The sequence below is a fragment of the Tupaia chinensis genome, unplaced genomic scaffold (assembly GCF_000334495.1).
Source record: "Tupaia chinensis unplaced genomic scaffold, TupChi_1.0 Scaffold146837_1, whole genome shotgun sequence".
NCBI lineage: Eukaryota > Metazoa > Chordata > Mammalia > Scandentia > Tupaiidae > Tupaia > Tupaia belangeri.
In genome coordinates, this window is record NW_006206691.1 from 852,737 (window position 1) to 876,270 (window position 23,534).

At 39.5% G+C, this 23,534-nt stretch overlaps 1 protein-coding gene and 1 pseudogene across 1 annotated transcript; both read right to left on the reverse strand.

Moving 5' to 3' along the window:
* Nucleotides 1–2,895: 2,895 nt before the first annotated feature.
* On the reverse strand, nt 2,896–8,988 carry LOC102474837 (epidermal growth factor receptor kinase substrate 8-like protein 2 pseudogene; annotated as a pseudogene).
* Nucleotides 8,989–11,084: 2,096 nt separating this feature from the next.
* LOC102468490 (regenerating islet-derived protein 3-alpha) lies at nt 11,085–13,913 on the reverse strand. The gene is made up of 6 exons (XM_027768561.1): nt 13,827–13,913; nt 13,430–13,516; nt 12,758–12,900; nt 12,401–12,538; nt 11,665–11,791; nt 11,085–11,380 (listed from the first exon to the last, which is right to left on the reverse strand). The coding sequence occupies exons 2-6, from the start codon at nt 13,503–13,505 to the stop codon at nt 11,313–11,315; spliced, it is 552 nt and encodes a 183-aa protein (XP_027624362.1). The 5' UTR covers nt 13,506–13,516; nt 13,827–13,913; the 3' UTR covers nt 11,085–11,312.
* Between the last annotated feature and the right edge of the window lie 9,621 nt (nt 13,914–23,534).

A 23,534-nucleotide genomic window follows, 5' to 3' on the forward strand; every position in this document is an offset into this window, starting at 1 on the left:
GATTAACTTCCCTTTTAAACCATCTTGAAGGCAAAAGTCATGGTGTCTATCCACAGGTAAGACATCTGCAATCTTAGCAGGAAGTGCTGAGAGCCTTTACCTACATAGACAAAGCGGTTTTCTTGAACGAATGTCATTGCTTATTACATCACAGACACCGTATTCTTTTGTATTTTATTACTATTGTTCTTGATGTCAGGTCACTGAGATGAAAACAACATCTTTTTTTAGGTGGAATAAAGTTTATCTGTAATTCCTAAAACTTCCCCCCCTCCTTTTTTATTACTGGCTCTCTCATGGGTATGACTCTTAAAGAGAAAGATATAACTATTAATTAAGAAAAGTAGTTGAACTTATACTAGTGGATTTTTTTTATTGTTTTTGTATCTAGCAAATATGTATCAATAAGGATATCAATAAGGATATGTGTCTTGTTCTAATCCCTTAAAAATCATGCATCCAACTTTCACCACCAATATAAGAGACTTAAAAGTGAACAACTAATGAAAATCTTTTTTCTATGTGATTGACAGAAGAAGGGAGAAACATTGTACACTTTCTGAACTATGGAGACAACCTGGTGCTGTGGCAGCTGGTATGCATTCGTCCCACTAGTCCGATAATCAGTAACCATAGTTCTACCTTCATTCACTTGATTCTTCCCATGATGAGGAATACAGTCATGCACACAGTCTGGAACTCTGGAGAAATTATTATTATTATTATTATTTTAGAGAAGTTTTTGCTATAGGGCATATGCACTCGCCAGAAAGAGAGATAGAGAAACAGAAAGCGAGAAATGAACCCCCAGGGGGAATGGCCACACCGCAATCCCTTCTTCTCCATTCTCCTCTCGGGATCTTGGGCATGCACGCACATGCGCCCGGCGTGAGTTTAAGCCACCGGGTCCAGGACTAAAAACACAGTTGACTACATGGGAGTTCAGCGACATAGCCATTACTCTAACTACTGGTCCCAAGAAATTATTAATGCTTCAGCTTTGTGAAACATACCTACATATAGGGCAAAAGTATGGTTGAACTTTTCAGTGATCCACCTTAAAACCACTGAAAGAGTTTCATAGTGGGATATTACTGACCATTGTCATTTTATTTTTGATCATGTGACCCTATAGTAAGTTTTGTTCCTTTTTTCAGTGCATGAAATTGAAAATTTCTCAGTTCTTGCAGGGGAAAGTAAGACAAATTTGAAAGACCTACTATAACTCTTAAAGAAATTGAATCTATACTTTAAAATATTCTCACAAAAAAATTGAATATTAGATTGAAGGTTTTTATTAGAGGAGTTCTACAAACTACCACGAAATAGATTTCTAACCTTGTATAGGCACTTTTAGAGAACAAAGAGAAAATACATTCTAATTCATTAAAGGATAACAACAGAAAAAATTGTTCATCAAAAGATGTAGTCAAGTTTAGATGTATTAGGAGTCCTCCCTCTTTGCATAGAGGCAGCCTACCTTGAAAATGATAGAGAACTTTCTGAACAAAAGTTGATACTCTGTGTATCCACTTTATTTATTTGAGTATAAAAATCCTTACATATAACTCTGCCAGATTTTAGCAGATGTACTATTTGGGACATACATACACTAAAAGTCTCTTAATTGTTTTTTGGGGGGGTTTTTTTGTTTGTTTTTTTTTTGTTTTTTTTTTTTTAGAGAGAGAAAGATTTTTTATAGGGCACATGCGCTCACTGGAGAGGCAGAGAAAGATAGAAAGGGAGAAATCACTCCCCTCCCCAGGGGGATGGCCACGCCACAATCCCTTCTTCTCCAGTCTCCTCTCGGGAATTTGGGCATACATGCCCACACATCCAGCAGGAGTTTTTAGTTGCCTAGTCCAGGACATAAACCATGGTCAACTATGTGGGAGTCAAGCAATGTAACCATTACACCATCTGCTGGTCCCAAATCTCTTCATTGTTTATCAACTATTCAAATTCATCTAGGACTCCTTTCTTTTATCTGACAAGCATACCTGTGTAGCAAAGCCAAGTTGCCCTAGGCAAACTACAAAACATTTATGACAAAGTCCACCCCTATTCAGATGAGGGACTATGGTCATGTGCTTCTTCTTTTCTTTTCTTTTCATTTTTCTTTTTTTTTTTTAAGACCAGAGGCCAAGTGTGCTCACCAGAGAAAGAAAGGGGGGGGGGCAGAGGAGGAGAAGAAGAGAGCACCCCTAATGGAGTCACATTGCAATCTTTCTCTTCCATTTCTCCATTTTGTGGGAATTTGGAACACGCATGCATATATACCCAGGGTATTTTTCAAGTTCCAGGGCCAGAACCATACCACTTGGGCCATGTGGGATCCAGCCCCCTTAACCACTAGGCTTTGTGGTCAGCCCTGTACTTTATTTTTACACAAGATAGAAGGCAGGGAGTGTGATGCTAGTAATGTAGCAGATAGTATGATGGCCTAAAATACTTAGAGTCACTGAAAATCTTATTCTTTTCTCTCTCTTTTTTAATACTCCATGTATTGGGAGTGTTCCGCTCTGCGTCCCGCAAGTACAGTCTCCCTTCTGCCACAGGAGAGGTGCCCTGGTACAGCCAGGTCTAGCTTTCCTCCACTTGGTTCTTGGTTCTGGTTCTTGGAATGAAATTTGAACTCATGAGTTCCTCTAGTTCCAACCCACTTAGTTTCTTCTCCAGGAAGGCCTTCAGCACACTGCACAGTAAGTTGACTGTACATGTGCATTTCCTCCTCCCTACACACCTTCAGCGCCTTCTTGTTGGGTGAAAATAGCTAGGGCCGGTCAGGTTCTCCACTACAGGTATCAGGCCAGGACAGATGAGCACAGGCTCTCTACATCTGTACTTAGAAGCCACTGATACTGAGTTCATTATTGACCTTGTCCATTGGGTAGATTAGTTCAGCTCATCTTTGCTTCTGTGAAACTTAGGATCAGCTTTTGGGGAGGGAAAGATGGCAGGACTCCAGTATTTCTGACCAGCCTGCTCAAGGTAGGCAGTGGGGTCCTCAGGCTGAGCCTCCTCCAGGATTCTGCCGTGCAATGCCAGCCTGGCTGCTGCAATTGTGCAGCTTCTATGACTGCCTGCCATCCTTTGGCACCTCAAGGACCTCATCTTTGAGCTCTGACAGCTAGTTATTGTTTTGAGCTGTGAAATAGTAGAGAATCATGACAAATTTGGCCATAGATGGGGTTGGCCGGTAGCCCTGTGGGTATATGGGGAGCTGACTGGTAGTAGATCATTACCCAGAGGTGGAGGCTCAGAAGTGAGGCTCTCTCTCAGGGAGTTTTGTAAGGATATCAGCTCACTCCCCAGCTCACTCACGCCAGCCCCTTCACCTTCCAAGGAGCCTCCAGCAATACATCCAGGAGCAGCTGCTAGCTACTGTGGAACTTGGGCACATAGAAAGGCACTTGCAGTTCCGGTGGTGGCTACTCTGAGTAGAGTCACATCCAGATCTCCCCCAGAGTCTCCCACAATGATTTCTCCTTGGGAACCAGGTGGCTGCCCAGGAAGCTCATGGCAACCTGTAAGAGCAGGGCTGGAAATAGCATGCAATGTCTGAGCCACCACAGGTGTTGACAACCTGGCCCAGAAGCTGGAAGAGAAAGTGTGCAAGCTCAGCTGCACTGGGATTCTAGAGGTGCTTCTGCAGCTTTGAGAGCAGGTTGATGACCAGTTTGGTTTTCTTGAAACCGTGAACAGACTTGCCCTCAGAAAGGGGCTGTACCCATGGAGTAAAGACCCTCAGGGGGCTGCTCTCCCGCATCCTCTTCCTCTGCTAGTTCAGCTGCTTGAAGATCTCACCTGGTAATCACTTGCAGCGAGGCTATTGAACATCTTACAAGGTGCACCTGAGGATTTGCATCTCTTTCTCTGAGCCAGCACAGCCTGTAGCTTATCCTCCTACTCCCATTGCGGTAGTCTGGTCCACTGGTGGCACTGGTGGGCCTGTGCAGTTCCTGGCCAAGGTGAGTCCCCACTGTGGTGCTAGAAGGGGATAGAGGCTAAGGCCTGGGGAAGGGGAAGGATGGATGCCTGCCGCTGGATCTTGTTCGTGCACCAGCTGTACCTCAAACTCCTTATACTGGAAGAAGAGAATGTTGGACTTGCTTTGCTCTGAGACCAGGCATACCAGCAACAGCACTGATAGGTAGCTCAGCCTGACCAGCACCATCTGGCTGTGCTGCCCAGATGGCAGTGGGAAGTTTCCCCCTTCTCTTGGATTCAATGTTCAGCAGCCAAAGTAACTGGTCATTGGCTTGCAGCAGCATCTCCTGAGTCCAGATCTTCTCCTTGAAGCTCAGCTGTACCAACTTCTGGATGACATCATCCATGGACACAGTAGCCTTGCTCTTCCCATGACAAATGTGGCCAAGCACTGGTTGTGATACCGGGAGATCTCATGCATGATGACATCAGAGTTGGAGACTTCTGTTCAAACAGGGCCTTGGCACACTGGCATGGGCAGCACCCATGCAGAAGCTCAGAGACACTGGATGATTCTTGATGTCCTCCATGGCAGCCTCTGGTGGGGAGGGCTGACCTCAGTGTGGCCAGAGTCTGGAGCCCAGTGCCTGCTCCTCAACAGCCCCTGTGCCCCTGTGTGTGCCCATAAGCCTGTTCCTTCTTTACTCATGTAAGTAATTCTTTTGAAACACTGCTTTGTTCATTCAATTTGTATAAATACAAGAATTATTAATAGAGGGACCAGCCAGCAGTTAGTATAATGGCTATGACGCTGGACTCCCATGTAGTCGACTGCGGTTCAAGTCCCAGACCCGGCGGCTTAAACTCATGTCGGGCGTGTGTGCGTGCATGCCCAAGATCCAGAGAGGAGAATGGAGGAGAAGGGATTGTGGTGTGGCCATCCCCCCTGGGGGGTGATTTCTCACTTTCTGTCTCTCTCTCTCTCTCTCTCTCTCTGGCGAGCGCACGCACCCTATAGCAAAAACCTCTCAAAAAAAATTAGATATAGAAATCATGGCAGATATTATCTTTCCTACTCAGATCCTAAATGAGGCTAGGATATGTTGCTAGGCTACAGGATGGAAAACCCACTGGGGTTCTTTGTTGCAAGTATCCAGGAAATTGACTCCATTCACTTCTTAAGGGACAAGGCAGCTAATAGCATGTGTCATGAGTGGTGCTGGTTTTAGATCTGTTTGGTACTTAACCATGGCAAAGTAAGTGGAGAAACTCAGTAAGATTTTAGAAAAATTGGTAAGAACTTGACAGGGTAATTTTTGTTGATTCAAAAAATTGAAACAAAGAGTGTATTTTTTTGTTTTATGCTTTAATTTCTATTCGCTTTTTAAACAATTTAACTTCTAGAGAAGCTTTAGATTTATGGAATTATTGCGAAGATTTATCTGCTTTTATTTTTCTGGAAGAAATTGTGGAGAACTGCTATCATTGCTTTTTTAAAATGTGTCATAGATTTCATCGGTAAAATTGTCTGGACCTGTACTTTCTCCTTTGGAATGATTTAAATAATTGATTCAAGTTATTTATTAGATGTAGGCCAATATGCGTTATGTATTTATACTTGTGTGAGGTTTGATAATGTGTGTCTTTCAAGGAATTGATTTAGGGACCAGCAGGTGGCATAGTGGTTAAGATTACCACATGGTCAACAGTGATTGATTCCTGGACTTGGTGGCTTGATAATCATTTTGGGCACATGTGCGTGCATGCCCAAAATCCCAGGAGGAAAATGGAGAAAAGGGGAGTGCAGCGTGGACAACCCCCTGGGGGGGTTTTCTCACTTTCACTGTCTCGCTTTGTCCCTCTTGCTGGTGAGCATACATGCCCTATTGCAAGGAAAAAAAAAAAAAAAGAATTGATCTATTTGCTCTACATTATCAAATTTTGGGATGTAGAGTTAAGTTTGTAGTATATTCCTTTACTATCCTTTTATATCTTTGGGATCAGCAGTGATGACCACTGTATGAGTTTCCTGTTGTTGCCATAACAAATCAACACAAATTCAGTTGTTTAAATTAGCATAGGTTTATTTTCTATCACAACTGAAGGAAAAAATGTCTTTAAAAATTGACTGGTATAGGGACCAGCAGTTAACGTAATGGCTATGTCGCTGGACTCTCATGTAGTCGACTACAGTTTGAGTCCTGGACTCGGCGGCTTAAATTCACACCAGGTGCGTGATGCGTGTGCGTGCGTGCCCAAGATCCCAAGAGGAGAATGGAGGAGAAGGGATTGCCGCGTGGCCATCCCCCCTGGGGGGTGATTTCTCGCTTTCTGTCTCTCTGTCTTTCTGATGAGTGCACATGCCCTATAGCAAAAACCTCTCCAAAAAAAAAAAAAAAATTGACTGGTATAAAATCAACCTTGGTTGATTGATTTCTTCTGTAGACTCTAGGACAGAATCTGTTGTTGCCTTTCCCAGATTTTAGTGACTGCTAGTGGTCCCTTCAGTCATCTTCAAATGTGCTAACAAATTCTTGTCTCTCTCGCTGCCTCCTTTTTGCAAGGACCTTGTGATTACTCTAATGTATGCAGGATATTCAGTTCAATTGAGGCTACCTATCTCAAGATCCTTAGTTTAATCCCATCTGCAAAGTCATTTTTGCTATATAAGGTGATCACATACTCAGAAATTCAAAAAAAAATAGAACATGAACTTCTTTAGGGAGCATTTCTCAGCCTCCCAAATCTGTTTTTCCTTTATGATATTGATATTGCTAATTTGTACCTTCCTTTTTTCTTTTCTTGGTTCTGAATAGTGAGTCATAAATTATATTGCCCTCTTTAAATTATGTTTTGTTTTCATTAATATTTTCTGTTTTCTTCTCAATGTTATTGATTTCTACTCTATTAATACATTCCTTCTTCTGCTTAATCTATGTTTACATAGCTGTTATTTCTCTGGTTTTCTGAAGAGTAAACTTGGCTTTTCAATTTTAGACCTTTTGGGGTCCAGCAGATGGCATAATGATTATGTTGATGGACTCCCATGTAGTCCACTGTAGTAGAGTCCTAAACCTGGTGGTTTAAACTCACACTGGGGATATGTGCATGCATGTTCAAAGTCCTGAGAGGAGAATGGAGGAGAAGGAATTGCAGCGTGGCCATCTTCCTGGGAGGTGATTTCTCATTTTCTGTCTCTCTAGTGAGCATATGCACCCTGTAGCAAACATTTCTCTCTAAAAGAAAAAAATAATCATTTTAGTTTTTCTTTTTTTGATATATTTAGCTAATATATATTTCACCATAAGCACTGTGTTTACTATAAATAAAAATAAATTAGTAAGTTGCATTTTCATTGTATATTTAGTTCAACCTATTTTCTTAACTTTCTCTTGTAGATTTTTTCCACGTGTCATTTAGAAGTCTGTTGTTTAGTCTTCAAATATTTTGACATCTCCTAGCAATGTTTCTCTTTTTGATTTCCAATTTAATTCCACTGTGATCTGATGATATATTCTGAACTATTTTATTTTTTATGTCTTTTTAGAACTCTGCTTTAACTGAATCTGAGTTTCAGAACTATGACATTTCCCTTTTCCCTGAAGAACTTCTTTTTAACATTTCTTATGTGGTAAGCCTGTAGAGAATACTTTCAGCTTTTGATTGTTAGAAAAAGTCTTTATTTCTCCTTCATGTTTGAAGAAAAAAATTGCATGCTATAAAATTCAAAATTCAAGTTGTGCCTTTTTAATTTTTTTTCAACACAGTAAGTAGTTCATTTCACTTGTGGTTGCCAATGAGAAAACTGTTCTGCTTCTTGTTTTCATTCTTCTTCTTCTTTCTTTTTTTTTTTTTTATGTTTTTGCCATAGGGCATAAGCACTTACCAGAGTGACAGAAATACAAAGTAAGAAATAACCTCCCCAGTGGGGATGGCCATGTTGCAATCCCTTCTCCATTCTTTTCTCAGGACTTTGGGCACATGGTTTTCAAACTGCTAGGTTCAGGACTCGAACTGTGAAGCTGGCTATGTGAGATCCAGTGTCTTAACCACCATACAACCTGCTGACCCTTGCTTTTGTTCTTTATACCTAATTTGTTATCCCCACCTCTGGATTCTTAAAAAAGATTTTTCTTGCCATTATTTCCTGTAGGTTAAATACAATATGCCTAGGTTTAGTTTTAGCTATTTATCTTTCTTAGTTCTCTGAGCTTCCTAGGAGTAGATTTTGGTGTTTGTCATTAACTTTGGAAAATCTTTTGTTCTAGTCTTTTCTCCTCTTCTGATATTTCTATAAAGCATATGTTATACTTACTGTAATTATCCTTCAGTCTTTGGATATCCAGTTCCAGTTTTATTAAATTCTATTTCTCATGGCATTTGAGTTTGGAAAGTTACTGCTGACCAATCTTCCAGCCCACTGATTCTTTACTTAGGAGCCCATCAGAAACATTCTTTAGGGTCCAGCTCAGAGCATGGAGGTTAAGCACTGTGCATAGAAAGTCCTGCATGGTCATTCGCCTTCTGAAATCTTGGCCCCATAGTCTTGAACAAACATGTGAGCACATGTGCCTGAGTGCATCAGATCTCAACAGGATGGAGAAATGGAGGCAAAGGATTGCAGCATGACTGTGTCTCACTGGGCAATATTCTCTGGCTCTCCTCCTTCTCCCCATCTTCTCCCTTTGTCACTCCTTCCCCCTTATTTCCTCCCTCCCCTTAGTGCATGCACTCTCTAGTAATGAAAACAAGAACTAAGAACAAGCAAAAATAAATAAAATTTTTAAAAACATTCTTCATTTCCATCCGAGTATTCTGGTCCATCATTGTGTTACTGAACAGAAATATGCAATTCAGGTGTCTAGAAAGTCCAAGAGCATGGGTGCAGGACACTTGCCAGCCTCTGGTCCTATGTTTTAACATGGCAGACAGGAGCACAAAGTTCAGCTGGTGTGTGTAAACAGAGAAAGCCGCAGGTAGCCATCGTCCTTTTTAACAAGCCCCTCTTCATAGGACCTAACCAATTCCCAGTAAGCGGAAGTACACTCCATTGCACATGATGGAACTAATCAATAAATAGCCATGGTGGCCACCTGGTCCAAACACAGCCCTCTAGTCCCTATCTCCAAAGATCTCCCCACCTCTCAACATCAATACCTTGGAGCCATGCTTCTAGCACATGGACCTTGGGAGATAATAAACTGTATCCCAACCATAGCACAGTGTTTTTGAATTGTTTCATGCCTTCTGATTCTTTCTTCTAGTACTTATCTTTCTGCTTATATTATTTATCTTCTCTAGCATGTTCTCTAGTTTTTCCATCAAAAACCTAATCACATTAATCAAAATTATTTTAAATTCCCTTTATGACAGCTTCATGACCTGTGCCATGTCCGAATCAGACTCTAATGTTTGCCTTGCCTCTTCATACTACATATTTTTTGTTGTTGTTGGTAAGAATTGTAGTTTCCCATAAAAAAACACACATTAAAGACACAAAAGTAAAAAGCATTTAATGTGAGGTTTTATGTGGAGTCTCTCTAGAAGTTAGTTTGTGTTTAATGTTAAATCTATATGTAGGTGCAAGAGGTTTAAATTTCTCTAGTGTAGTTGTCTTTGTTTCCTCGTTGCCTCTGGGTTTTCCTCAGAACTCCTCCTTAGACAGATTCTGTACCTTCAGCTATCTTACTGGGTCATCGGAAAAGTCACGATGATTCTTTTGCATAGAAAATATGGCTTTTCCAATCCAATAGTTATAATGTAGCTATTGTACTATATCCCTTTCTGTATAGTAGTACATGAGCAAGGAGAAACACAATCTATTGATATGAATAAATGTTAGTATTTGTGTGGGTCTGTGTCCCAGTACTGTGACCTTAACAAGTATTTCCTAGCCATTTCCACCTTAAGTATGCCAGAAAAGCTAGAGGATACTGGAATTGGGTAAATGCCCTTCCCCGTAGGTATGATAAGACTCTCTTAAGGTCTTTTTATCTGCCAGTAAGTTTTTTTGTTTGTTTGTATTTTTTTTTTTATGGAAAATGCTCTGGACTGATGTCAGAATATATTTTTTAATTTTCCCACTGCCAGAGCCATGAGAGGATTATGCATTTTCTTTCTTTTTTTGTTTGTTTGTTCATTTTTAGTATAGTTTATTGTATTACTTACTTGAGAGTAAGAAAGAATAAGAGAAAGAAAGAGAAAACCCTCAGCAGATTCTTGTATTTTCAGCATCCTCTAACCCCAAGCCCCTCACCAAACAGGATGCCATGCCCAGAAACATACTCACCATGTTTCAGATTGACCAGAATCTGGACTTCATTATTCCATGCAAGTCCAGTATTAAAGAACAGAACTCTACAGTCTGTATAATCATGGCTATGCCAGAGAAAATTATTTCTGTCTTTCTGCAAGAAGACGTGGTAGAAGGGCTGAAATTAAATCCATAAAAGAGTGAAGGTCTCCCTAGAACTGCAACCTTGAAAACTGGCTCATTCTTAAAGATAATCCACTGGTCACATGCGGTATTTCTTTGAAGTGTTTTTTATGTATTTCTGACACATTATTAATCTAGAGGTTACTGCCCTAGTAAGCAACAAATAAAAGGGCTCTATGTCATTTGGAGCTTCTGTAGATATCAGTGTAGTAATTTTCCCTACTATCTCAAAACTCAGATTGGCAAACAAAGTTGTTGATTTTAAGTTTTCCTAATACTTTCTGTTTGAAAGAATAGAGGAACAACTTCCAATGCTCCATACAACAACACTGTAGTCAGAAGTCCTAAGACATACTGTTTTTACTGTATTTTATAAAAATTCCTGTCCAAGGTGGATTACATATTTAAAAAAATCATCACAGAAGATCATTTGAAAAGTATCTTTGGAAAAAGATATTTCTGCCTAAAATTGGTTGTGTCACATAGTCAAGGAGAATGTGCAGGCAGTGAGCGTGCAGAGCACTGTGATCTTGTATCCACAACCCAACGCTGCATGAACAGGACCCACACCAAAATCTCCACACACTACAGGGATGAACACTTAGCCATTCTTCCCCAGACTGGGTGGGACTGGGTAAAGGAAAGACTCAAAATTTCCTCCTCATCTATCCCCCTTCTTCCACAAGGACATACTAGAAACAGATCACAAAAGCATATAGATGTGAACTAAAATTTTTATTATTGCTCACTGAGACCACAGGCAATGGAAAACACAGAGAGCCTGTAATGAGGTTAAAGGAGCGAGCAGACCAGGAAAGGTAAAAATGAGGTAGTCTGATTTGGAAGTGTGCAGAAGAACAGTCCTTTCCTGGGAGAGTCTTCACATGTAGTTCCAAGTTCATGATCTACTGCAAACCAAACTCCAGGTGATCAATTCCCACCTGCCCTAGTCCTTAAACTTGCAGACATAGGGTAACTTCACATCACAGTTATAATCTTTCCACCTGAGAAATCCTGGAGAGACAGAAGAGGTACAATAAATAGAACTGATCCAGCTTGGAAACACAATGACTAGGTAGGCATCCCAGATCCTGGTCTGGGATTTACACCTTCTCCTCATCTTTACCAGTGCCCCATTAGAGAGGAAAGAAACTCAAAGAAAGGTCAGATGAGAGGAGATGAAAGAAGACAAACCCACATTGCATTAACAGGCACAGGAAGATGTTCTGAAGGTCAGGGTTACAATGAATAAAGAGGAGTAGAAAAGGCTGGGCAAATATGCCAAGTCAAATTCTTACCTGCGCTTCTTGACAGGGTCGCACAGTATCCAGGGTTTGAGACCGTGGTAGGATCTCTCTCCCAGGCAAGGTAATTCAGCAAATCACCGCTGCTCCACTCCCATCCCCCTCCATTGGGCTCATAGCCCTGCAGGGCAGGGGACACAGCCAGTGAAGGGATTGGCCTTTGGAAGTTTCCTTGGATAACCCCATTATTTATAACACCTGATTCTCTCCCCAGCATCTGGAAGATGGTCTGTTATTCAACATGCTTCCCCAAGGTACTATTCACAGAGCATCTCCTCCTTAACACCTCACTTTTACTGGCAAACTCAGCCAATAATCATAAAGCCTTAGGAAACACACAAAGTCCATGTTACTTGCTAGAGCAAATACCGATTATCCGTTTCTATTTAGCCACTGAGGTTCAAAGACAGTCCCTGTGCTAAGAGGTCAAAAAGGATCTTGTTTTTATTTAGGATACCCTGATTATCCGTTTCTATTTAACCACTGAGGTTCAAAGACAGTCTCTGTGTTAAGAGGCCAAAAAGGATCTTGTTTTTATTTAGGATACCCTTAGAATTCTATGGTCAGAGTGCATGAAGCACAGATAACAAAATTATAAGACCTCATGTGAGACTTATGTGAAAAGCTTGATAAGAGGTGTCTCTGTGTTATATCCTGGTTGGCATGGAACAGAGAGCCTGAGTACTAACAGTCACTTCCAGGTAATATAGAGGAGAAAATGCAGTCGCACCTGTGTGGGGTCATGGAAGCCAATCCAGATGTATGAGTAGCTGTTCACAAGGTTCTTGACCAGAGAGGACACGAAAGATCCCTCAGCCCCATTGAGCACAGACACGAGGTGTCCCGAGGGCCGCTTCTGGCAGGCCATCTGTATAGGGAAGAGAGTGAAGGAGAGAGAGCCTGAGTGCTCACTAGGAGAAGAGCAGGACAGAGGTGGGTGAGAAGCATGATTGTGAGAAAGATAAGGGAGCTCATTCTCATTTTCATACTCGTTTAACTGTTAAGAATGAAGATGCCTTCACCAGGCGAACCACATGCATTTCTGTTGTAAACCAAGCCCGCATTCCCTTATAAACCGAACACTCACATCTGCATCAAACCAGGACTTTGGTGTAGTAAACAAGGCATAGCAGTGGGAGGCATAGACAACTGAGCCCTTGGGACAGCTGATCTTTGGAGAAGGGAGTGCATTCTGTGAGTCTTCAGCTTGGGTGGAAGGAGAAGGATGGGCTGAAATGAACAGAAAGTTCAGAGGAAGAGGGTAAGGACATGACCTTGATGAATAACCATGGAGACTAGACTTGAAAAGTAAACCCATTCCTGAGTACTTCTCAACTTTGCTCATACTGTCAAGGGGTCTTGATCCTTAAATAGAATTATTACGAGTCATCTCTTCTTTGTTTTACACTTTTACTGTAATGCTAGTATACTTTCCCATTCTGGCCTGAATGTCTGTACATTGGGTCTCCAGTCTTTCTCCTACTCATATCACATTACTGACCATTCTCACTCTACTTCTGTATCCAACATAAAATAGAGTCCATTGAAAAACTGGAAGCCAACTCATTTCTAATTTTAGACCACTGAGGTGCCTCCCACCACTAGTGACCCTGAAGGAAGGAATGATAGAGGAATGGCAGGCACTGTCACTGTGTGGAGAACTCCTCACCATTCCCACATGCACACACAGGAACCTTCCTCCTCCTCTTGGCTCTGACCATTCTCAGGGAACCCAGAACTAGAGGCAGAGGCAGCTCACCTTGGACCTGAGACAGGAGCACCAGACAGGAGAGCAGCATCCAGGACACACTGGGGAGGGACGTTGGGGACAGCATCGTGCCTGTGACTGTAGAGACAATCAGAGTTCAGCAAGGGGAGTGTGGTCTGAGGGAGGATATGCAGAGAGCCCAGTGCCCTTATCTTTTCTTCTCTACTCCTAGGATTAAATTAATCTTGGTCACAGCCATTCCCTTTAATGGTTCACTAATGTAGTAGGTAATCTGTGCATCCTACTACCCCTGAGAATGAGCAGAGTATCCTAGCTGAGGCTCAGAGCTGTTGTATTCTCTGAGAACTAGAACCCCCCTGTACCTTCATCCTGTAATGTGTGAGGTAAATCCATCCACAGGTCTCATTTTCTCTCAAATCCAACTTACCTGCCTTGCAGGGATCTGAAATGGTTTGTCTGAACAGAATAGCCTGGGCTTTTATATAGGATCTGAGGATGGAACATTGGGATGAATGATAAGCAGAACTGGGGTCATGGGGAGCTTTTGGCATGGATTCAAAGAGATTCCCACCAAGGGGAGGTGACTCTTCCTGGCAAAGACTGGGAATTACTACATGTGTTACCTCCTGCCTGATAACAGGGCAGTACTTTCAAGAAGCAGGTGAAGTTTGTACTCTGACCACCAGGTCCCAAGTGTTCTGAGGATTGTAGGGATTCCTGTGCAATAAATTGAGATCTAACAAAGTGTTAAAAAAAATTATGCATTGGGTCTTTAATGAAATTTTGAGAAGTGTACATTTGAACAGCCTGCCAGAAACTCACTCCTTTAGGCATGTAAAATTTTTTAAATTTTCAATTCATACTTTAAGCAAGTTAACAAGTAAATATTGGGTGTGTGTAGAGATAGGAATCATTACGGAACAGTGTATCTCTTTTTTTTTTTTTTTGAGAAGTTTTTGCTATAGGGGTCACGTGCTTTGCTATAGGGTGCATGTGCTTGCCAGAGAGGTAGAGAGAGACAGAGGACAGAAAGCGAGAAGTCACCCCCCAGGGGGGATGGCCATGCCACAATCCCTTTTCCTCCATTCTCTCAGGATCTTGGGCATGCACGCACACGCGCCCGGCGTGAGTTTAAGCCACCAGGTCCGGGGCTCGAACCGTAGTCAACTACATGGGAGTCCAGCAACATAGCCATCACGCTAACTGTTGGTCCCAACAGTGTATCTCTTGATGGAAAAGAAAAAAATCAAAATTAAGAGGAGCAACAGTGATTCAGAATTGCTGCTTGAACCATTGCAGCACAATAGAAAGGAAGGATGCATTGAAGCTTGCTGTGGTCTTTTGAGCCAATAGACAGGCCAGGGTTATAAAGAACAGCAGCTAAACAGACTTTCCTTCTAGCTATCTTTTTTTTTTTGGAAAAACTGAAAAGTAGTTCTTCAGTACTCATCACTACTGAGTTGGCAACTCAATATTTGTGTATTAGTCTCAGATTTTAAGACCATACCCATGGCAGTCTCAAGACCTTCTGAAAATGGCTGTGACATTGTAATTTCATCATATGAATAAATTATTTTCTTAGTTCATTTCTTTTTGCACTGATGGAGCAAAAGAAATGGTAGGCCCAAGTTCTGTAGCATTGATCACAGCAGCGGTAGCCACTATTTCCTTGGTTCACAGCTATGCACTTGCAGGAAACACAAGGACAATTTTCTTTAATGTGCCTTTGAACTTGCTAAATCAGTGAAGATAGCTAACTTTAACCAATTTCAAACCTTTATTTCTTCTTCTTTAATATTCTGTATGACCAGATTGGAGGTCAGCATACTGAAGTACAATGATTATCCTGAGTTACAGCATCTGTCTATAATGCTGAGTTTTAATTCACTGTTTTTGTTGAATATAATTGTTACTTTAAAAAAATAGACCAATAGAAGTATGTCATTTCATTTTTACTAAAAATAGATGAATAGAAATACATCATTATTCACATTTGGGTATTTTGCTTACATGTGTTTTTTTTTTAATTAATGTCAGTTAGTAAGTAATAAATACTCCTAAAATCTTAGTGTAATGTCTAGTTTTATAAATATTAATGACCCACATGAATAAAGACTGTTTGGGATTCTCAATATTTTTTTATCATAAATTTGTCCTTAAAAAAAACCGTTCTAGCATCACTATTAACATCTAGCTTTCAATATTCAGAAAATGTAAATGAAGACAAGTTTTATGTACAAAGTAGGATTACAATCAGCAAAGTCTAAAGTGTGGGAACTCCTACAGTGAAAACAACTTCATTTTGTAAGCAAAGGAATTTAAGGAAATAAGGTAATATAACAGTCTTTACAAGTAAGACATACGTCAATCAAATACAGTGTCTGGACCATGTGTAGGTTCTTGGATAAACCAAATGGGGGAAAAACGATCATAGCGTAACTGAGTATCATCATACAGTTGAGTCTGAGTAAAGTGGTGTGAGGATGCTGACTGCCAAGGAAGTAAAAGATCAAACTGTATCAGTTGACCTCCCTCCAATTTAACTCCTAATAGCCTACTATTGACAAGAAACTACCAGTAAAATAAACTTTATAAACTATATTAACACATAGTTCATATATGTACTATGTACTGTATTCTTAGAGAAAAGAAAATTAGAAAAAGAAGTCATTAAGAAAAGACAATGACAAGGAAATACATTTACCATACTTGACTCTATTTCCCAATATATGTATTGAAAAAACTGCACATAAGTGGATCCACATAATTTAAACTCATGTTGTTGAACAGTCAAATATATATCATCATTCTATTTGGAAAGCACATACAAATACTAAGTCCAGAGATTCAAGGAATAAAATTTAAATTTATACTTCAGAGCAAAGTTCTTGGGGCTACTGACAAACAGAAACAAAGCACTAGCCAGGCCAGAATGAGGCACCCATCCAGAAAGTTTGGGCAAGTTGTTGCAGTGCCTGTTGTTGTTTATTAATCTCTTTCCTGGGGAGGAAGGAGCCTCTATGTTTGCCTTTCTTTAAGAACATGGGGAATGAGGACACATGACTAAGAAAAGGTCTAAGCGAAATCAAGCACTGGTTTACTGACTTGTTTTCCAATTCCCCTTCCACTTCACCCCTAATTTTGAATAAAAGTGATGGAAAAAAATGATAAACATTCTACATGAGTATCAAAATGAGAACCAGCTCTGGAAAGACAGCTAAGCTTCTGCTGTCAAAGTTACCAATGTGTTTAAATGGCTATTGTTGAACTGCCCCTTTAAATGATCTTGAACCTGACATCCAGACTTCAGCCTTTCTAACTGAAAATGCCAAGAATGACACAATAGAATTTACTTTTTGAGTGAATAATATTCTTTATTTTGTCACTGATTCCATATTCTCTGTATTTTTTTTTTCTTGACTTGAAGGAAGTGAATTTAAAGCAATAGCTTCTTTTACAAATGTAATGAAGATTATCTGTGGTGTGTAAACCTTCCCCTTTTGTTTCCTGGCTACTCCATGGGTGTGACCCTCTCATAGAGAATGTTATAACACTTCTTTAAAAAGAAGCAGTTTATTTTATATTAGTGTGGTTTTCTTTCTTTTCTTTTCTTCTTTTTTATTTGTAGTTAGTAAAATATGTCAATAAGAGATATCTCCTCATCAAATCCTTTGTAAACTGTGCATCCATGCTTCCTCTACTAATGCAAGGGTTTTTTAAAGTAAACAAGTACTGGGACCAGCAGTTGGTATAATGATCATGTTGCTAGACTCCTGTGTAGTCAACTGTAGTTCAAGTCCCATACCTGGTTGCTTAAACTCACGCTGGGCACATGTATGTGCATGCCCATCATCCCAAGAGGAGTATTGAGGAGAAGGGATTGCAAAGTGGCCATCCCCCGGGGGGGGGGGTGATTTCTTGCTTTCTGTCTCTCTGTCTCTGTCTTTCTGGAGAGCACATGTGCCCTATGACAAAACCCTTTCCAAAAAAAAAAAAGTACTAAAAACAAATACTGAAAATTGGTTTGTGTATGATTGAGAGAAGAAAGAAATGCTCTACAAGAGTTCTACGAACTACCAAGAAAGAGATTTCTACTGTCATACAAGTCCTTTTACATCATGAAGAGAAAAATGCTTCTTAATTCTCTGTATAACAGCTAATAAGACAAAAAAGAAAGTCTACACTGAAAACACAAATGGACTTTCAGTCTAATTCAGATGCCTCTTTGCTGAGAGCAGCCTGTCTTAGAAAGGGTACAGGAGACGTGTCAAATATCAGCTAATATATTGTTCTTTCATCTCCTCTCTGAGCTCTGGAAACAATCTGGGACTATTACAGCTGGTGTTGCATTTACCGCCTTAGTCCAGTACACCATAGTTTTTATCTTCATTCTTTTGTTCTCACAATGAGAGATATGGTGACACACATAGCCTTGAACTCTGGAGAAACTATTAATGCTCCATCTTTGTAAAAGATAGTTATATATAGGCAAAAGTAGGGTTGGACTCTTCAGTAACAGAGGTGTATGTTATGCTGGGTGAAGTCTCTTCGCAATCTAAATGATGTATAGCAATTTAATGTATGAATAATAATAAATATATAAATAAAAAAAATTAAACACACACACACACACAAAACACTGGAAGAAGGACCAGCAGAAAGTGAAATGCTTACATTGCTGGGCTCCCACTTAGTCGACTGCAGTAAAACTCACACTGGGTGCGTGCCCGTGCGTGACTAAAATCCCAGGAGGAAGATGGAGGATTAGGGATTGAATTATGGCCATCACCTTGGGGGACGATTTCTCCTTTTCTGTTTCTCTGTCTCTCTGTCTCTTGTGAGTGCAGGCTCCCTGTAGCAAAAATCTCCCTTAAAAAAAATACACTGAAAGTGTTTTAGACCAGAATATTAGGCATCGTTGTCATTATTATTATTATTATTTAATCATGCAACCCTGAAATAAGTTTCATTTCCTTTCTAAATTCATGGTATTGGAAAATTCTGAATTCATCGAGGGCAAATTAAGGAAACCTTGAACACCCTGCTAATTGCATCTGTATTTTAAAATATTCTTACAAAATTGAAAAAAAATGTTAGAATAAAAATTTTCAGAAGAGTTCTACAAACTACCAAGGAAGAGATTTCTACTGTCGTATAAACCCTTTTAGATCATGAAGAGAAAAATGCTTCTTAATTCTCTGTATACCAGCTAAAAAGACAAAAAAAGTCTACACTGAAAACACAAATGGACTTTCAGTCTAATTCAGATGCCTCTTTGCTGAGAGCAGCCTGTCTTAGAAAGGGTACAGGAGACGTGCCAAATATCAGTTAATATATTGTTCATTCATCTCCTCTACCTATTTGAGTTAGAAACCCCTATAATATACCACTGATAGATTTAGCAGATCTGTACTATTTGGGAATACTTATCCTGAATAACCTTTCCTAGTTTACCAAATATTGAAATTCTACAAGTTCATTTTTTATCTGGTAAGCCTACCTGCTAGCCATGCTGGGTTTCCCGTTGTTTCTATAATACCTTTCAGCTAATGTCCCACCCGCATTTAGAGGAAAAGATCTAACTGAAGAATTACTCCTTACACGAGATGGAAGACTAGGAGTATGAGAGGGGTGTGGTGACTAGTATGATGGCCTAATAATATTTAGATTCACTAGAAATCTGGCTCTCAGGCCAGACAGCAGCATTGTGCTCAAGGTGGCTGGATCCCACATCACTGACTCTGGGCTTCAAGTCCTGGAGCTGGCAGCTTAGAAACCACACTGGGTGCATGTGCATACGTGTGCCCACAATCCTGAGAGGAGATGGAGCAGATTAGATGACAGCAGGACTGTTCCTCCTGGGGAGTATTTTCTCACTCTTTTACTCTTTTGCTCTCCCTCCTCAGAAAGCATACGTACCCCGTAGCAAATTTAAAAAAAAAAAAATATCTGTTTTCTTTAATCCTGTATATGGTGCTATTCAAAGATATCATCATTTACATACTTTTCACTTCATCAAGAAATATTATGAGGAAACCAGCAGTTAAGTGTAATGGCTATGTCGCTGGACTCCCACGTAGTCGACCACGGTTCGCGTCCCGGACCCGGTGGCTTAAAACTCACGCCGGGTACGTGTGCGTGCATGCCCAAGATCTTGAGAGGAGAATGGAGGAGAAGAGATTGCGGTGTGACCATGACCCCCTGGGGAGTGATTTCTCGCTTTCTGTCTCTATGTCTCTGTCTGTCTGGCGAGTGCACGCACCTTGTAGCGAAAAACTCTCAAAAAAAATAGAAAAAAAAGAAATATTATGAGAACTTATCTGAGTTATTGACTTCCCAACTTTAGTACAGTTAAGCACAGAATATGTATCTAGGACAAAGTACAGAAAACCCAGCCGCGCACTTTGTCTAAGTACCCAGGAAATTGACTCCATTCATTCTTGTCCTTACAAGGCGAGTAATAGCACGAACCATGAGCGCTGCTACAGTGGTTCTCAAACCTGATGTGTTTGCCTGTCCATGGAAAAGTAAGTGAAGAAATCAAGAGTAGGGTTTTAGAAATTTTTATAAGTCCTTGACATATTAATTTTCTTAAATGGAAAAGTTGAAATAAAAGTTTATATATGTTCTTGTTTTGGCTTTATTCTTTATCCATTCATGAAAAATACTTTCTAGATTAGTTCTAAATTTTACAAAATTACAGTGATGATTTTCTGCTTTTTATTTTCCTGAAAGAAACTGGATAATTGGTATCATTACTTCTTTGAATGTTTACTCGAATTTGGCAGGAAGTCATCTGGAGGTGTGTTTTGTCTTAGGGAAGTATTTAAATCATGGATTCTAGTTATCTTTTATATATTTAAACCTATGTGGAGTATCGATTTCTACTTTCTTGGTTTTGGTAACGTGTGTCTTTTAAGAAATTGGTTAATTTTATCTAAATTATCAAGTTTAGGGGCAGACTTGATTCCTTTCCCTTTATAGTTGTGGGCTCAGCATTGATGCGTGTATAGGAGCTTCCTATTTTGTTGCAACAAATCACCACAAATGTAGTTGCTTAAATCAACAGAAGCTTCTTTTCTTCCAGTGGTGAAGGAAAGAAGTCTTAAACATTTTTTGTTTTAAGCACTATTTATTTATTTAATTCCATTTGTTATTATTAATTTTTAATTTGCACAGAGAGAGAGAGAGAGAGAGAGGGAGGAAGGGAAAGCACGAAAGCTCACCTGTCATGTCCAGAGCGAGAACCTCCATCATACTTGTGGACTCCAGCACCTTTCACCACCATGCCTCCTGCCAGCACTCCATTTCTTTTTAAAGAATTATTTATTTATTTAATTCCATTTGGTATTATTATTTATAAATTTGACCAGACACAGAGAGAAAGAGAAAGGGAAAGTGAGAATCAAGTCTTAAAAATTTACTGGAGGACCAGCAGGTGGCATAATGGTTACATCACTGAACTCCCATGTAGTCAACGAAGGTTTGAGTCCTGGACCCGGTGGCTTAAAACTTACACCATGCATATGTACATCCTAGCCTAGAATCCCAAAAGTAGAATGGAGAAGAAGGAATTGTGTGGTGGCCACCCTCTTGGGGTGGGGGGAGATTTCTCACTTTCTTTCTCTCCAGCCAGTGCATGCGCCCTATAGAAAAAAATCTTAAAACATTTTTATGGTATAAGATCAGGTTGTGGGCCTAAGTGTTTCCTTCTTCAGAAGCAGAATCTCTTTCTAGGTCTTTCAGGATGAGTTTTAGAGGCTGCTTATGACCTTTTCAGCCATCTTCAAATAAATGCACATAACAACTTCTCTTCTAGCTTACCTGCCTACTTTTCATAATGTACTTGTGATTAACATATGCTGGTCATTCTGCCTTCCTTGAGATCCTTACTTTAATCATATCTGTGAAGTCTCCTTTGCTATATAAGGCAACAACGTAGTCAGACCTTCCAGGAAGTAGAACATGAGCTTCTTCAGGGGAAGACATTTTTCAACCTAACACACCTGTATTTCATTTCTGAAATGGCTAATTTAGGCCTTTCTATTTTTTCTTGATTAGCCTGCCAGGAGATTTATACATTTCATCGATATTGTTGAATAGCCACTTTTGAGTTTCATTAATTTTTTCTGTTTTCCTATTTTCAATTTTATTGATTTCTACTCTGTTTCTTCCATTTGATTTACATTTATGAGGCTATTATTTCTCTGCTTTTCTAGAATAAACTTGAATTATTGATTTTGATCTTTTTCTTTTGTAAGACATATTTCTTCTAAGCATTGTTTCCATTGTATACTACAAATTCTAATAAGTTTAATATCATTTTTATTTAGTTCTATTTTTAATTTTCTCATGAATTCTTTTAACCTTATGTCATGGTTAAAATGCTCAAATCAGCATTTAAATGTCTGATGTTAAATTTCTGAATATGTTAGTATCTCTCAACAATGTTTTAGTTGTGATTTATACCTTTAAGTCACTGTTTCTCACAATATATTTTAATTTCTATTTTTTGAAGTCTGTTAAGATGTGTGTTTTGCCCTGGGATATGACCTGTCTAGATGAATGTCCTATCTGAGCTTGAGAAGAATGTGCATTATGTCGTTGAATGGATTATTCTATAAATGTCAGTTAGATCATTTGGTTGATGGTGCTGTTCAGGCAATTATATTCTTCCTAACTTTCTGCCTGCTTTGTAAACTATTAATATAAACTATTAATATACACTTATATAAATATTGACACTTCTAAAAATAATAGTAAATTTTTCTAATTCTTGTTGCAGTTCTGTAAGTTATTGCCTCAAGTATTTTGATGTCCTGTTGTTAGGTGCATACACTTAAGTATTATGTTTTATTGGACAATTGAACCCTTCAATAATATTGTGATGTTGCTTGTGATTTTTTTTTTCTTTAAAGAGAGATTTTTTTCTATAGGGTGCATACTCTCACTGGATAAACAGACAGAAAGAGAGTGAGAAATCAACCTCCAGGGGAGATGGCTGAACCATAATCCTTTCTCCTCCTTTCCTCCTCTCAGGATTTTGGGCCCACACACACATGCGTCCAGAGTGAGTTCAAAGTCGCCAGGTCTGGGACTGACTCAAACTGTTATGGACTGTGTAGGAATCCAGTGACAAAACCATCATGCCATCTACTGGCCCTGCTCTTAAGTCTTTTAATTTTCTTTCTGAAATGTGTCTTGTCTGAATTAAACATAGGGACTCTATCTTTCTTTTAATTAAAGTTGGCATTTTTTTTCTCTCTAGCCCTTTACTTTTAATATATCTTTCAACATATTGAGACTAGTTTTATTGGAGATGATATCTATTTGAAAAAGTTCACTCTGAGGGAAGCCATGCTCTAAAGCCAACTCCTAGACTCTCAAAATATTCAGACAAGACACCATTTTAAAACTGAGATGTGTCCTGCTGTGTTCCATAAAGTCATGCTATAGGTCCACCTCCTAGACTCCCAAAATATTCAGACAAGCACTGTGGAGGAGAAATTTTGTCGCAGAATGACCAGAAACAACCACAGAGGTACAAGAAACAGGAGAAACCAAGAAAATGTCTCTCCTGTAAGGGAAAAGAACACTACCTCATCATATACAAACACTACGGTAGAATTCTTGGAAATGTCTGATAAAGACTTCAGAATATTCATATTGACAAAACTAAATGAGAAGCAAGAGCTGAGAGATAATGAACTCCAGAAGATGCAGGAGAAGAGAGACACTTCCAGGAAGTGTTGAAGTTCTTTCATGATCTGAAAGAGGAAATACACACCATGAAAAAGAATCAAATGGAGCTATTAGAGATGAAGGCTGCCCTTCAAGAAATCAAAACGTCCCTTACAAGTATTAAAAGCAAATTAGTCCATGCAGAAAATCGAATCTCATAGGTCAAAGGCAAAAACCTCTGATCTAGTAAAAACAACCAAAGGTAAAAACCTCTGATCTAGTAAAAACAACCAAAAAAATACTGGGAAAATAACCAAAAAAAAAAAATGAGTATACTATACAAGAAATACTAGACTGCATTAAGAGCCAAAACATTCAGATACTTGGTATCCCAGAAGATGAAGAATCTAATAAGGACACTGATAATCTATTCCATGAAATCTTGGAAGAAAAC